Consider the following 13,069-nt stretch of genomic DNA (forward strand, 5'->3'; position numbering starts at 1 on the left):
TCTTCTTTTTTTTTTTTTTTTTTTTTTTTTTTAGAAAACAAACAAACGGTTCCAATCCCAGTTAAATACAGAACTTGAAAAGTGTTCCAGAAAAAAGTGCTGGCTAAATTACCTCTGAAAGAGAAACACAACACGGAGAGAAAGAGGGGGGGGGGACACACGGTGAGAATGGCCCTGAGGGCATCCCCTGTGTCCCCCTCTGCCACCCCCCACCCTCACCCCCAGGTTCTCCCCCACCTACCCTGTAACAAAACCTCGTTGTCCGGTTGGCACGTCAGCAGACACTACAATGAGGTGACCGTAAAAGTGTCCTCAGGGTGTTGTTGCTCTACCATGGGTCCCAAAAACCCGCTCTTCTGGGTGGGGGCCATGACGGGGTGCCCTTGGGGTGCAAAACTGGGGTACCTGTAGTTGTCCTGCAGCTGCAGCATTGAGTCTCTCGGTACGGGGGAGATGTTCAAGTCATTGATCAGGGGACAAGCGTAGGGTCCTCGGTGGTGAGCCCGGGACATCTCCAAGGGCTCCTTCTCGCCCTTGGAGGGGTGGGTGCCGCTCGGGCTGCTCAAGTGGGGGTTCAGACACGGGGGGTCCGTCCTGCCCATGAAGTCCACCAGCATCCCGGCCCCCGCTTTGCCGTCGTACGAAGGGCTCCGGGTGCTGGCGTTGGGGGAATACCAGTACGGGGGGTTTTTGCAGCTGGGGGAGTCGTAGTGCGGTTGAGGCATGGGGAGGTCGCGGCAGGCCAGGTGGGGGGCGTGCGGCAGGGCCCCCCCCTGCATGCTGTGTTTGAGCGAGTCGCAGGCCGGCAGCTTCCGGATGCTGCCCGCCCGGAGGTCCTCCTTGAAGGCCAAGGTCGGGGAGCAGTTGGGCGAGAAGGCTTTCTGCAAGCCGGCCTCGAAGACAGTCTGCTGGCCGGGGGCCGCCAGCTGGTGCGGGAGGGCAGGGAAGTGCTTGCTCTCCAAATCTGGCTGCCCCAAGCCAGGGGAGTCGCTCTGGAACCCCTGGACGAAGGTCCCGTCCGAGGGGGTGGAGGGGTTCATGGAGTAGGGGCCGGCGTAGTCGCAGGGCTCCCGCTCGCCCACCCCGAAGCCCCGGGACTGGGAGGGCAGGGGGGACATGCTGCTGTCCCCGCTGTAGTAGTCCAAGCCCAGGTCCGTGCTCTCCTGGAAGAGGGGGTTCACTGCCTGCGACTTAGTGGGGAACTTGGCCTTGCCCGTCCCCCTCTCCTTCTTGGAGGCACAAGCCCCCCGGGAACCCCGGGGCTGCCGGGGTCCCGTGTTCCTCTTGGCGGGGTACACGGAGGAGGAGGAGGAAGAGGAGGAGAAGCTCAGGTGGGAGGTGTCGAACATATCCACCTTCTTCCGTCGGCCTCGACCGGGCTTGGAGTTGCTCTGGAAGAGGACGCTCTGGTTCCAGTTGTAGCCGGGGGCGGAGGATGCCTCGTTCCAGTCCATCATCAGCTTCTCCAGGCTGGAGAGGCTGGACTGGCCCTCGCTGGAAGATGCCTCGCTGTTGGCGCGCCGGTAACCGGCCGGCTGGTTGAACTGGGTGCTGTCGGAGGAGGACTCGGAGAAGGTCTCGGAGACTGTCTGCTGCTTGGCTTTCTGCGGGGTGTAGTTGGAGATGTCCAGGATGACATTGGGCTCGTTGAGGTGGCACTCGAAGCCCGGGTTGTAGAGCTGGCTGAAGGCTTCCGAGCTCCAATCCAACCCGCCATAGCCCTGCCGGAAAGCCCACGGCGCAGCGCTGGGGAACTGCCGGCAGTTTTCAGGTGAGGGCTGGAAGGACGCCGACCCCTTGGGCACCATGTAGCCGCCGGGCGAGACGGTGCTGGCGCGGCTGTCGCAGCGCAGGGGGGTGTGTGCGGCGCTGGAGAACTGCCCCCCCTGCTCGGCGCTGTTGAAGAAGGCGGCTTTTCCCAGCGGCAAACTGGGCCCGGCTGTCGGCGGCGCGTACCCGGCGCTGTGGGCGCTGCTGGGCGAGGACGGGAGGCTGCTGCCGCTGCCGTAGGCGAAGCTGCAGTCCTTGCTGTTGGGGCAGTCCTGTGCCGGTGGGTACTGCTTTCCCGGTGGGAACACGCTGGTGGGTGCCACGCTCTGCCCGGCGCTGCCATAGCTGCCATAAGGGGAGTAGCCTGGGGTGCCGCTGGCTGCCGGGTGAGCTGTGGGAGACCGGGACACGGCTGATGGCGGTGCCAGTTTGGGGAAGGACTCGGCGCCCCGGCACTCTGACGACCCTTGGGTCACCCCATAGCCGCCGGCGGCGCGGCCGGGTGGGAATGCCGGCCGGCCCTGCATGGCTGCATGGAAGGCGGCTTCAGCTCCAGGGGTGGCCGTTGCCACCTTGCCACCCCTGGCCGTGTAGGCGGCCATGCCCCGCTGGCCGGGCAGTGCGGTCGGGGGGGCCGTGTAGGCGGCCGCTGATTTACGGGACTCGGAGCGGGATGCGGAGAGGGCGAAATCCAGCAGGTCAGAGGAGTCGTCCGAGTCCAGCAAGGAGCGGAAGTATCCGGTGAAGAGGCTGTGCCGCTCAGGACCGGCCTCCGTCTGCGAGGATGGCGCGCTCCCAGCGTAGAAGCCGGCGCGGCCGGAGGAGCCCGACTCCAGCCCCGCGGCGTGGAAGGGTCTCGCCTCGGCCCCTTGGTAGCCACCGTTGCGTCCAGCCTGGCCGCCAGGGTGGCCGTGGTGGGGGGCCCAGGGGCTGCCCTTCTCCCCACCTCCCCACTCTCCGGCGGGGCCGTCACCGAAGTTCTGCCCAGAGCTGGGTTCGGGGAAGAGTGCCCCGTTCTTGCGCGCCCGCCGCTTCCTCTTGGGTTTTCCCACGGGATCGGGCTCCGGCCTGCCGCGCTTGCGTGGGTGCACGGGGTCGGCGTGGAGGGCGGTGGGGGCTTTCTTCTTCTTCCCGATGCCCTCGAAGAAGTCGCTGAAGGAGCAGCGCGCGGCACGGGCGGCGTGGCCCCCGCCGCGCCCGCCGAAGCCCCCCGCCTTGCCGCCGCGCCGGCGGAAGCCCTGGACGCGGTGCAGGAAATGGGAGATGCTCTGGGTGTCGGGGGCTTGGTGGATGGACTCGGGCTCGCTGGGGGTCCAGCAGCGGGGTGGCGAGCAGCGCCCCGAGCACTGGCTCTGCCGGTTGAGGAAGGCCAGCTTGGCCAACACGTCTGAGTAGTCGGCTTTGCTGTCGTTGGTGTCAGCAATGTAGGAGGGCTGGGGTGACGCCAGCTTCTGCTTCCTCCTCCTCCTCTTCTTCACCTCAGGAGTGGGCTCTTTGGGCTTGGCCTGGCCCAGCAGCAGGTTTTTGGGAGGCCGGCCCCGTTTGCGCTTCAGGATGATGGGCATCTCTCCGGGGGGGAAGACCACCACCACATTGCGCCCGTTGTTCTTCATCTTGAGCAGCGGCGTGGGCTCCATGGAGGTGCTGGCCGCCAGCTCCTTCCCCTCCAGGTTCAAGTTGCTGCTGAGCGATGACACCTTGTAGGTGGTCTTGTTCCTCCTCCCCAGGGACACGGGGATCTTGGCCATCTTCACCACCATCTTCCTCACCCCCCGGCACTTGCTCTTCTTCCCTGCCACGGGGGCCTTGGGCATCTCGTCAGGGTCCAGCGTGGCGGGGGGCGGCGGCGGCGGCGGGGGGCTCAGCAGTGGGGTGTCGGGCTCCTCGGGCCCGGGGGGCACCTCGGCAGGCAGGGCGAGGGGGGACAGGACGCGGGTTTCAGGGGTGACGTCCACCCGGCGCCCTCGCCCCGCCCTCCTCCGGCGGCACAGCATCTTTGGCTTGTCTGTCCGGCGCAGGGCGTACTTGCGGTGGTCCTCGCCGCACCGCCCGGCCCCCCGGCCCCCGCAGGGACCCCGTTTCACCATCGTGCTCAGGGGGCACCCCCCGAGCCTGGGCTGCAGCCCGTGGGGCCGCAGGGGATCCCCGGTGCCCGGCTGTGCCTCCAGCAGCTCCGAGACGGTTCCCAGCGGCTGCGGCTCCAGCAGCGAGGGCTCGGTGGGCAGCAGTGGGGGCTCCAGTGCTCCAGGCAGCGGCTCCAGGGTCTGCAGCCCCAGCGGCTCCGCCAGCGGCTCCAGCGACTGCAGCTCCAGCGACTCGGACAGGGGCTCCAGCGACTGCAGCTCCAGCGACTCGGAGAGCGGCTCCAGCGACTGCAGCCCCAACGGCTCCAGGTTTTGCAGCTCCAGCGACTCTGGCAGAGGCTCCAGGCTCTGCGAATCGAGCAGCTGGGGCTGCGACTCTAGGGACTGGGAATCCAACAGCCGGGATTGGGAGTCCAGCTCTTGTGCTGGCAGCAACTGGGGCTGCGGCTCCATCGCCTGCGACTCCAGCAGCTGCGTCCCTGGGCACGCCAGGGAGGCCAGCTCGTTCAGGATGTCCGCCTCAGCCAGCTCCGAGTAATCGCCGGCATCAGGCTGGGAGCAACCGGCTTCCTCCGCCGGCGCTTTGGAGACACCCCCCACGCCCCCACTGTGTCCGGGGGGCTGTGGGGCGCTCCCCCCGCCTCCATCAGCTTCTCCATCGCGCGCCGGGGGCCGGGGGTGCCGCGGCGGGTCGGACTTGAGGAGCACCCCCCGCTCCTCGGGGCTGCGGATGCTGTTGGCCAGGGAGGGCGAGGAGAAGAAGCTGTACTGGAGGTCGCGGTCGGCGGGCAGGAGGCGGCTGTCCTCGTGGCCCCCGCCGCCACCGCGGAGGCTGCCGCAGTCCAGGTGCACCCCACTGTTCTTGAGGTCCTCCGAGAGGCGGTTGAGGTCCTTCATGATGTCGATGAGCTGCACCACGGGGTGGAGGTTGATGTGCCCGTTGCCGCACTTGCTCCGGAGCAAGGCGAGGATGCTGTCGACGTTGCAGCGGCCCGAGGCCAGCGTCGCGTTGGGGAAGGTTTTGGGCGCCCGGTCGCGGGCGGGTGCCTCCTCCGCGCTGCCCCCCAGGATCCGGGGCTCCCCGGCACAGCCCAGCAGGTCCTCCGCCGCCTTGGTGCCGCCGTGGACGCTCTGGCAGCGGTCGGCCGGGTCGCCGTGCAGCAGCGAGCCCGCCTGGTGCTCCCGGCCGAGCGCGGGGCACGACCCCTCAGGGAAGCTGAGCACGCTGCAGGACAACGCCTTCTCGGCCGGGCAGGCTGCGGGCTGCTGCGCCGGGTGTCCCGGTGGGTAGAATTTGGGCTCTCGGACGTAGTCGGGCGAGCCACGCACAACGCTGGTCGTTACCACTGGGCCCGGGGGCTTCACGCGCATCCTGACCTCCTCCTCCCCCGCGTGCCGCTTGGCCAGGCAGTTGCTGACATGGGGGTCAGGGAAGGTGACACCGGGACCTGTGGGCGGCAGAGAAGGGGACAGTGAGGCTCTGTGGGCACTGCCGGCTGAAAGCAGCCTCGCTCCATCCCCGCTGTTCTCAGGGATGGGGCCCCACATCCATCCCCCAGCTCATCCCTGCCCTGTCACCAGCGAGGACCTGACTGGCACTGTGGGAATATGTCCCCACTGTCTCCAGATGGGAAAATGGGGGCTTCCCCCCTCCCCAGCTCAGGGGTCTGCCCACCACAACTCACAGGGATCTGAAAATCCTTCCCAGCTCAAGGGGAGCTGGATGACTTCCTCAACTCAGGGGTCTGCCCACCTTCCCACAGCTCAGGGGGGGTTGGATGACCTCCCCAACTCAGGGAGTCTGGCCCTCTCTCCAGTTCAAAAGGGGCTGAATGCCTTTTCCAGCTCAGGGGGGCTGGATACCCTCCCCACACCAGGACCACCTGTGCCAACCCCTGGCACAGAGCCCCCTCCAAGGTCTGGGCTGCCCCATTCTGCCATAGGGCAGATTTTGGGGTGCTGGAGGAGGTCGAGGTGCCAGGGCTGGGACTCACCTTCGGCTTTGCTGCTGCTCCTGCTATTGCACTTGAGCTCTCTGCAAAGGAAGGGGTGTGCAGGGTTAACCCCACGTGGGGAGGGGACACTTGGGTGCCCACCACCCCCATGCCAGTCCCTCCACGGGCCATACCAGGGGCTGATCCTCCCGAGCTCCCACGGCCGCCCATCACTGTGGCGTCGGGGCTGCGGGGGGTGGGGAAAGAGGGGGGAGGCTGCCTCTGATCTGGGGGACAGAGGGGACAGGTTTACACCCCCCTCCCATCCCCACCACCACCACCAACCCCTCCGTGGGGCTGGGGGGGCTCGGGGGGCGGCGGGGGTCCTTTGGTGGCTCTGCCACTAGGTGTCCCCGGCGAGCCGCGCTCCGGACACGCGGGGGGGGGTCTTCGCCCGAGGAAGTGGCTCAGCAAATCCCACCCCCCCACATCCCACCCCGGCTCCCACCCGCTCATGGACACCCCACGCACAGCTCCAACCCTCCCCCCCCCCCGGTGACACTGCCCGGTGCCAGCAGACCCCGTTCCCCCTTGACAGGACCCTCCCTGTGTGGTGCCTGCCTCAGTTTCCCCTCGCTGGCAATGGGATACAGCGAGGGCTGGGCGGGGTGTGTGGCGCAGACACCCACGGGTGGGTGCTGGGCATCGTGTGCCCACTGCACAGCCCACCCTGCGCCCCATGGGGGGCTGCAGCCCCAAAACCCCAAGCCAAGAGGTTTTGCAAAGCCATGGGGCATCCCCTCTCCATCTCCAGGGATGCCCAGACAGGGACGGGCAGAGCACTGGCAGCAAGATGTGCTCCCAAACCCCTCCTCGGTGCACCCCCTGCTTCTCATTTTTGGGGTGAGCCCCCCCCCGGTACCTGTTCCGGGGGTGTTTGCAGTGCAGGTTCACTCGGAAGCTCCTGCCGTCGCCGTCGCTGCCGGGCTGGCGGGGGCCGGAGCCCTGGGCACGCGGGAACCACTCGGCTGGCGGGCTGGCACCGTTCTCCAGTGCGAGGGGCTGGCAGGCGACCGAGCTCCCATCTGCTCGAGAGAGACCCCCACGCGTCAGCCCGGCGGCCCCCTCCCCAGGGAGCACCCCCTGAGCATGGGGACACCGCAGACGCCCTCCCCCTTGAAGCCACATCCCAGGGGACACCCACCCTGTGTCCTCCACCCCGCCACGGGACGCCCAGGGTGGTGTTCCGGGGCAGGACACACCTTTCCTCCTCACCCTGGCCGTGCCTTGAGCCGGGGGCTGCCCGTATGAGGTGAGGGGCATCTCCCCGCCAGGCTGTGGGCACACGTGTGCGTGGCTACGCGTGTGCATCTCCACACGGATGTTGCACACGCGTGTTCACACAGATCCAGCCCCCCCACTCCCTTGCGTGAGCTCAGGGCACCTACAGCTGCTGCCCGTGTGGCACAGGGGGGCACGGTGGAGCCCCTCAACCCCTCCCAGTCCCCCTGTGCCAGCATGTCCGCCTATTTTCCCTCCCCAGCTCCACCTGTGAATCCCTGCCGGGTTGGCTCCCTCCCCCAGCACACACCCGCAGACACACACACACTCACACACACACACTCACACGCAGCCGCTCGGCGTGATCCAGGCTCTTCCCGGTGTCTGGATTAGCGTGACAACTTATCAACAAGGCAGGGAAAGAGAATTCAAACCTGTCAGTCCATCCGCATCCCCCCCTTCCCCCTGTCTCCCCGCCAGGCTCTGGGCGCAGCGCTGGCACCGCGGAGATGCGGGCACCTCGGTGTAAAGTTACACCGAGGGCGATGTGCAGCAGGAAAATATGTGCTAGAAAGACCGGTCTCTGTCTCTGCTGAGGCTGCTGGTGTGCCCAGGGAGCTGTCGGAGGGGAGGCAGGCAGGCAGGAAGGAAGCAAACGGGAGGTTTTCCAGAACAGCCGCCGGGAGCTGGTCCCCGCCGCACACGCTGCGCGCGGCTGGATGGGGAGGAGCGGGGGGTCGAGAGGTGCCAGGGGGTGGTGGGGTGCAGCCCCCCAGCTCTGCGCCACAGTGCCGCCATGTATCCATGGCACACGGAGCTGTGGATGCTTTGGCTTGCTTTTGGGATGCCCCTGGGGTCCCCACCGGGGTGTGTGGGGTCTCTGGACACCCCATCACCCATGTTCTCTGTGTTCCCCACCGCCCACGTTCACCCCCCAGGCGCGCCCCTGGGCACATCCCCGGCTCTGACCCACACCACCGGTGTCTGGCTCCTGCTCTCGGCCCCACCGGGGCCACATGTCCGGTGACACAGGGGGACCCTCCCTGTGCCAAGACTCCTCCCTCACCCCAGCCAAACCACCCCCCCCACACACACAGCAGGGACCACCTGCACCCCCCACCCACCTCAGGGCCGGGCAGCGCCCACCAGCCCACCCCACTGCCCACCATGGCACAGGGCGCAGGTGGGAGCCCGGCAGCACTGGTGGGGAGGGGGCTGTGGTGGGGAGGGGGTTGTGGAGGGGCAGTGGGGTGCCCGGGGGGGCAGCGGGGCGCACCGGGACGTTCACGGTGCTGCCGCGCTCACTTTCACCTCCCCGCTCAGCCCCAGGCAGCCGCCACATGTTTCCCATTAGGCTCTCCGGACCTCACCATTCCTGGCTTCCTCGCCAGGGGTAGGGCCTTTTTCCTTCTTTTTTTTTTTTTTTTTTCCTCCCTTTTTTTCCCTTTTTTTTTTAAATTTTTTTTTTTTCTCTCCGCGCTAGTTACAAAACACCAGCCGAGACCACACAAGCGAGGAGGGACAGAGGGAGAAGGAAAGATAGAGATGGGCGCCTCGGGCAGGGGAGAGGCAGCGAGGCCGGGTGCTGGGGGGTGGGGTGGGGGGGCTGGAGGGGTGAGGATGAGGAGGAGGGGGGGATGAAGCGGGCGAGATTGCAGTCACCTCCGCTTCCCACCTCCTGACCCCGCAGCCCTGCAAAGATAACAGCCCCTGAAGACTGCTGACTCGCCTCGCAGAAATCCAATATCCTCGCCTGGTGAACTAATCGACTACCTGGGCTCCCACCTCCCCTGCCCGGGCTTAATCCTGCTGCTGCAAAGCTTTAATTAGTTTAACGGTTTCAGGCTTGACGGAGGTTGGCGGCGAGAGGAATCAGAATCATGGAATGGTTTGGGTTGGAAGGGACCTTAAAGCTCATCTCATTCCACCCCCCTGCCACGGGCAGGGACACCTTCCACTGGACCAGGTTGCTCCAAGCCCCGTCCAACCTCACAGGGGGCAAAACATCCCCCCACCTCACCCCCTCCACCGAGTCAGGGCCCCCCTTGGGTGCCAGGGGTGCTGTATGGTGGCACCATGAGGACGCAGGGGGTTGCAGACCCACCCCCAAGCCCCCAGAGCCCGCTGGCACCCGGCCCTGACCCCCAGCGCTGGAAATGGGGGGCACGGAGGGGCTGGTTTGGCACCGGCGTGGCAGCCGGGGGATGGAGGGATGGCCCCGCAGGGCACGGACATGGTTTGGTGCCCGGCTCCGAGGCCACCCAGACGTCAGGGTGGGGCCGGAGATGCCACCAGGAGACAGGCAGGCGGCAGGGACACAGCCGCCACACAGATGGGGACACGCTGGCCCGACGCCTCCCACCCCGCCGGGGCGCCGTGCCCAGCCGCCCGCGGCCACAGCAGCGGGGACGGGGGGTCCTCGGGGGTCCCTGGGCACCACGGGGCGCTGAGAGGGGTTGGGGTGGCCCTAAGTACCCCCATATGGGTGGGGGGAGTGTCTCCAGACCCCCCCGTCACCCGTGTCCTGGCTTGTGTGTGCCCTGACACATCTGGGGCACTGCAGAGGTGCCCCCCTCCCTTGCACACAAACACACACACGAGTGGCATCGGGGGGTGCCCCACTCATGTCCCCCAAGCCTGGGGATGCTCTGGTGGTGCCTCTCCCTTGCACACTCACTCACACACACACACACAGAGCACTGTGGAGGTTTTCCTCCCCTGCTTCCACACATCTGGGGGCACCAAAGGGGTGCAGCTGCCTTACACCCCTCCCTCATGGGGCATCGGGGAGGTTGTCCCCTCTGTGCCCCACCCCTTGCACACCCCCACACCCCCCTGCTCCCCTCCCAGGGCCTCGGCCCCCTCCTCCCCACGAGTCCCCCACCAGCCCGTCCTGCTCCTGCTGACACCAATGGAAAATCCCCTCCAGTGACAGCTTCCTGGCAGGCGCTTGCCGAGGGTTTCCGTGTTCCCCTGCCAGCCCCCCCGCCCCGGCCACCTCCTCCTGGAGCCACGCGGGGGGTCCCTGTGCCTCCTCCCCCTCCACCCCAACCTCCATGTCACCCCCAATTCAGCATCACAGACCCCAAAGCACGTGGGTCCTGTTCCCTCCCCTTCCTCCCCACACCTCATCCCCTGCCAGCACCCTGCCCTCCTGTGCAGTAGGGCCACCCCAGCAGCACCACAGGAGATTTCGAGTCCCCCTTGGGTACCACTGGCAGCTCCCAGGGCACCCACCCACCCTGGGGGCCCACCAGCCTGAGACTGGGAGCAGGACAGGAGTCAGGGGTCCAGAAGGGTGGGCACAGATGGGTGCTGAGGCACAGGGTGCCTGCAGCCAGCCCTGACCCCTCCTCTAGCTGTCACCCCGTGGCTGGAACCCCGCTGTCACCACGTCCCCCCGCCGCCCTGACTCCTCTGCCATGCTCATAATTAGGAGACAGAGCAGATGGCGCCTGGGTTTCATCTTAGGTAACGGGTCCAGACGAGCTGCTTGGCCGCCAGTTCCCTTTGAGGAGCCATCAGAGGATTTTTGGGGTGCTCCCCCCGCCAAGCAGGGAGCTGGTGGGGGAACACGACCCTCCAAGGTGGTGTGGGGATGTGGTGCCGCCGTGGGAGGAGACGGCGGTGCCGGGAAGGGCTTGGCTGGCACACGGGGCAAACACACCTGGGATCCGCCCTCTCACGTCACCTCAGGGTGTCACATCCCCAGGGCAGGCTCAGGCACCTGCCCTGGCACTGGGAATGGGGGTCCTGGACTGCTGGGCTATAAGCAGGGGCTGTCCAAAGGTCTCGGCATCCCCCCATCACCCGGCACTGCAGGAAGGTGGGTGGGGAGCTCATTGCCCTGCAATCCCACTGGTCCGGGGCAGCAGGGACCCCATGGACACCCCCACACTGCTGGGACAACGCTGAGCTGGGGACACAGCCCTTCTCCTGGGCCTGGTCCCAGGTGTGCTGCTGCCACCGGGGTCTCCTGCATCCTCCAGGCCTGCTGGTCCCAAGGCTGGTGGGACCCTTGGTGGGTTCAGCCCTCAGCACGAGAACGTGGCACAGTGCCCTCGAGGTGGGCAGGGATAGGGATGCCTGGTCAGGTCCCTATTCCTGCTGCTGCAAGAAACCACCTCCCCTGCAAGGACCATCTCCCCCTCAAGGACCATCTACCCCAGGAGAAACCAGCTGTCCTGAAATGACCACCTTCCCAGCTTCCCTGCAAGAAACCGTCTCCTATGAAGAGCCACCCCACCTGCAAGGACCACTGACCATCTCCCCTGCCACAACCATCTCCCTTGCAATGACCATAAGAAGCCATCTGCCCTGCAAAAGCCACCTACCCTGCAAGAACCATCTCCCTCACAAGAAACCACCTCCCAACCCCCGCAAGAGCCATTCTTCCTGCAAGGATCATCTCCCCTGCAAGATCCACCTCCCCTTCAAGGGCCATCTTCCCTGCAAGAATCATCTCCCCAACACAAAACCGTCTCCCCTGCAACCATTTTCCCCTCAATGATCATCTCCCCCTCAATTATCTCCCCCTCAAAGACCATCTCCCCATAATGTCCATCTCCCCCAAAAGCCACCTCCCCCACAACGACCACCCCCCTGCAGTGACCATTTCCCCCTCAGTCATCCCCCCCTCAAGAACCCCTTACCCCGTGGGAGGACCCTCCCCTCCCACACCCAGATGTGGGTTCCTGCAGCCCCCCAGGGTTGCGAGGGGGTGCCCAGATGCCCCCAGTGGCATCACCCGGCACGGACACAGCCCCCAACCCCCTTGGCCCCGGAGGGCTCTGACCCCCCTCCCTGGCCTGGGGGGCCCTGGGGGGGCTGGGGAACAGCTCGACAGATGGACTGCAGCGATGGTGGCACCTCGGCCGGCTGGAGCCCAGCGCCGCAGTTCAGAGCTAGCAGGGAAACGGGCTAAATTTAGCTCTTCCCTCGGTGCCAGCTTTGTTCCCCCGCCCCGAGCCGGCGCAGGAGGAGAGCAGCCGCCGGGCCCCCTCCTCTGCCCTCTCCCTGCCAGGGGGAACACGGGGCACCCCAGCACCGCTCCCTCGGGGTGCCAGCCCGGGGTGCCAGGCGCTCCTCGGGGTGCCGGCTGTGTTTGTTCACACATCCCCGTGCGACGGCCGTTCCCGGTGGTGCCATGGGGCGCCGTGCCCCGGTGTGGCGAGTGCCCCCCCAGGGCCCCCTCAAATGTGCTGGCAGGCCCGAGGCTGCGCAGATGGCCACGGCCCCCCTTTCTGAGCTCCCTGTTATAGCCACAGCATGAGTCACAGCCCCGGTGTGTCCCTGCCCAGCGCCGGCCACGCCGGGTCATGTAACACCCGCGGCCGCGGCGGCGCAGAGGGGGCTCTGCTGGCTGCCCACGCCGCCCCTCACCCGCAGCACGTGGCACCTTGGGCCCCACAGCCCCCCCAGCACCCCGCCGGGGGCACCCCGAGGGGGTCACAGCGGCGATGCCCAGCTCTCCCCCCGCTCCCCGCCGGTGCGCTGCGGGTTAACGCCAAGCGGAGCCGGGATCCTGCGAGGCCAGTAACATTTGGAAGGCGCCAGATGGACGCGTGCCCATGCCGAAGGCTCGCTCGGCACAGCCATGCTCCCCTGGCGCTGGGGCTGGGGGGCTGCCCAGGGCGACAAAGGGGCGCCCGCCGGGATGGGGGGACGCTGACCATGAGCCCAGCGGGGTCCCGGGTCAGCCAGAGCCCACCCACCCCCCACGCTGGGCACCGCCCCCATTGCTCACACCCCGCACAGGGAACGGGGTGATGGGGCCCAGGTGCTGACAGAGCACAGGGGTGACCAGGTGGGGACCGAGGGGGGGTCTGGGTGGGGGGAGAGCAGCCAGTTGCCTCCCTTGGCCAATTTTAGAAACTGGCTAGACAAGAAAAGCAGAATGAGCCGGGCAGGATTAACGGCCGGGCTTGGTGTCAGGGTGGGTTTTTTTTCTTTTTCTTTTTTTTTTTTTCTTTTTTTTTTTTTTTTTTTTTTTTTTTTTTT

At 66.6% G+C, this 13,069-nt stretch overlaps 1 protein-coding gene and 1 long non-coding RNA gene across 2 annotated transcripts; both read right to left on the minus strand.

Moving 5' to 3' along the window:
• Nucleotides 1-4,985, minus strand: AHDC1 (AT-hook DNA binding motif containing 1; the record flags this gene model as incomplete). Its single annotated transcript, XM_017831002.1, has 2 exons — nt 1-114; nt 242-4,985. A coding segment is annotated over one exon (4,701 nt), but the record flags the coding sequence as incomplete, so codon positions are not given.
• A 234-nt stretch (nt 4,986-5,219) lies between these two features.
• On the minus strand, nt 5,220-6,840 carry LOC108505290. The gene is made up of 3 exons (XR_001877450.1): nt 6,711-6,840; nt 5,849-5,889; nt 5,220-5,302 (listed from the first exon to the last, which is right to left on the minus strand). It is a non-coding gene; the product is annotated as an uncharacterized LOC108505290 (long non-coding RNA).
• Nucleotides 6,841-13,069: the final 6,229 nt, after the last annotated feature.

Source organism: Lepidothrix coronata, unplaced genomic scaffold (assembly GCF_001604755.1).
Source record: "Lepidothrix coronata isolate B3197 unplaced genomic scaffold, Lepidothrix_coronata-1.0 Scaffold187, whole genome shotgun sequence".
NCBI classification, from domain to species: domain Eukaryota; kingdom Metazoa; phylum Chordata; class Aves; order Passeriformes; family Pipridae; genus Lepidothrix; species Lepidothrix coronata.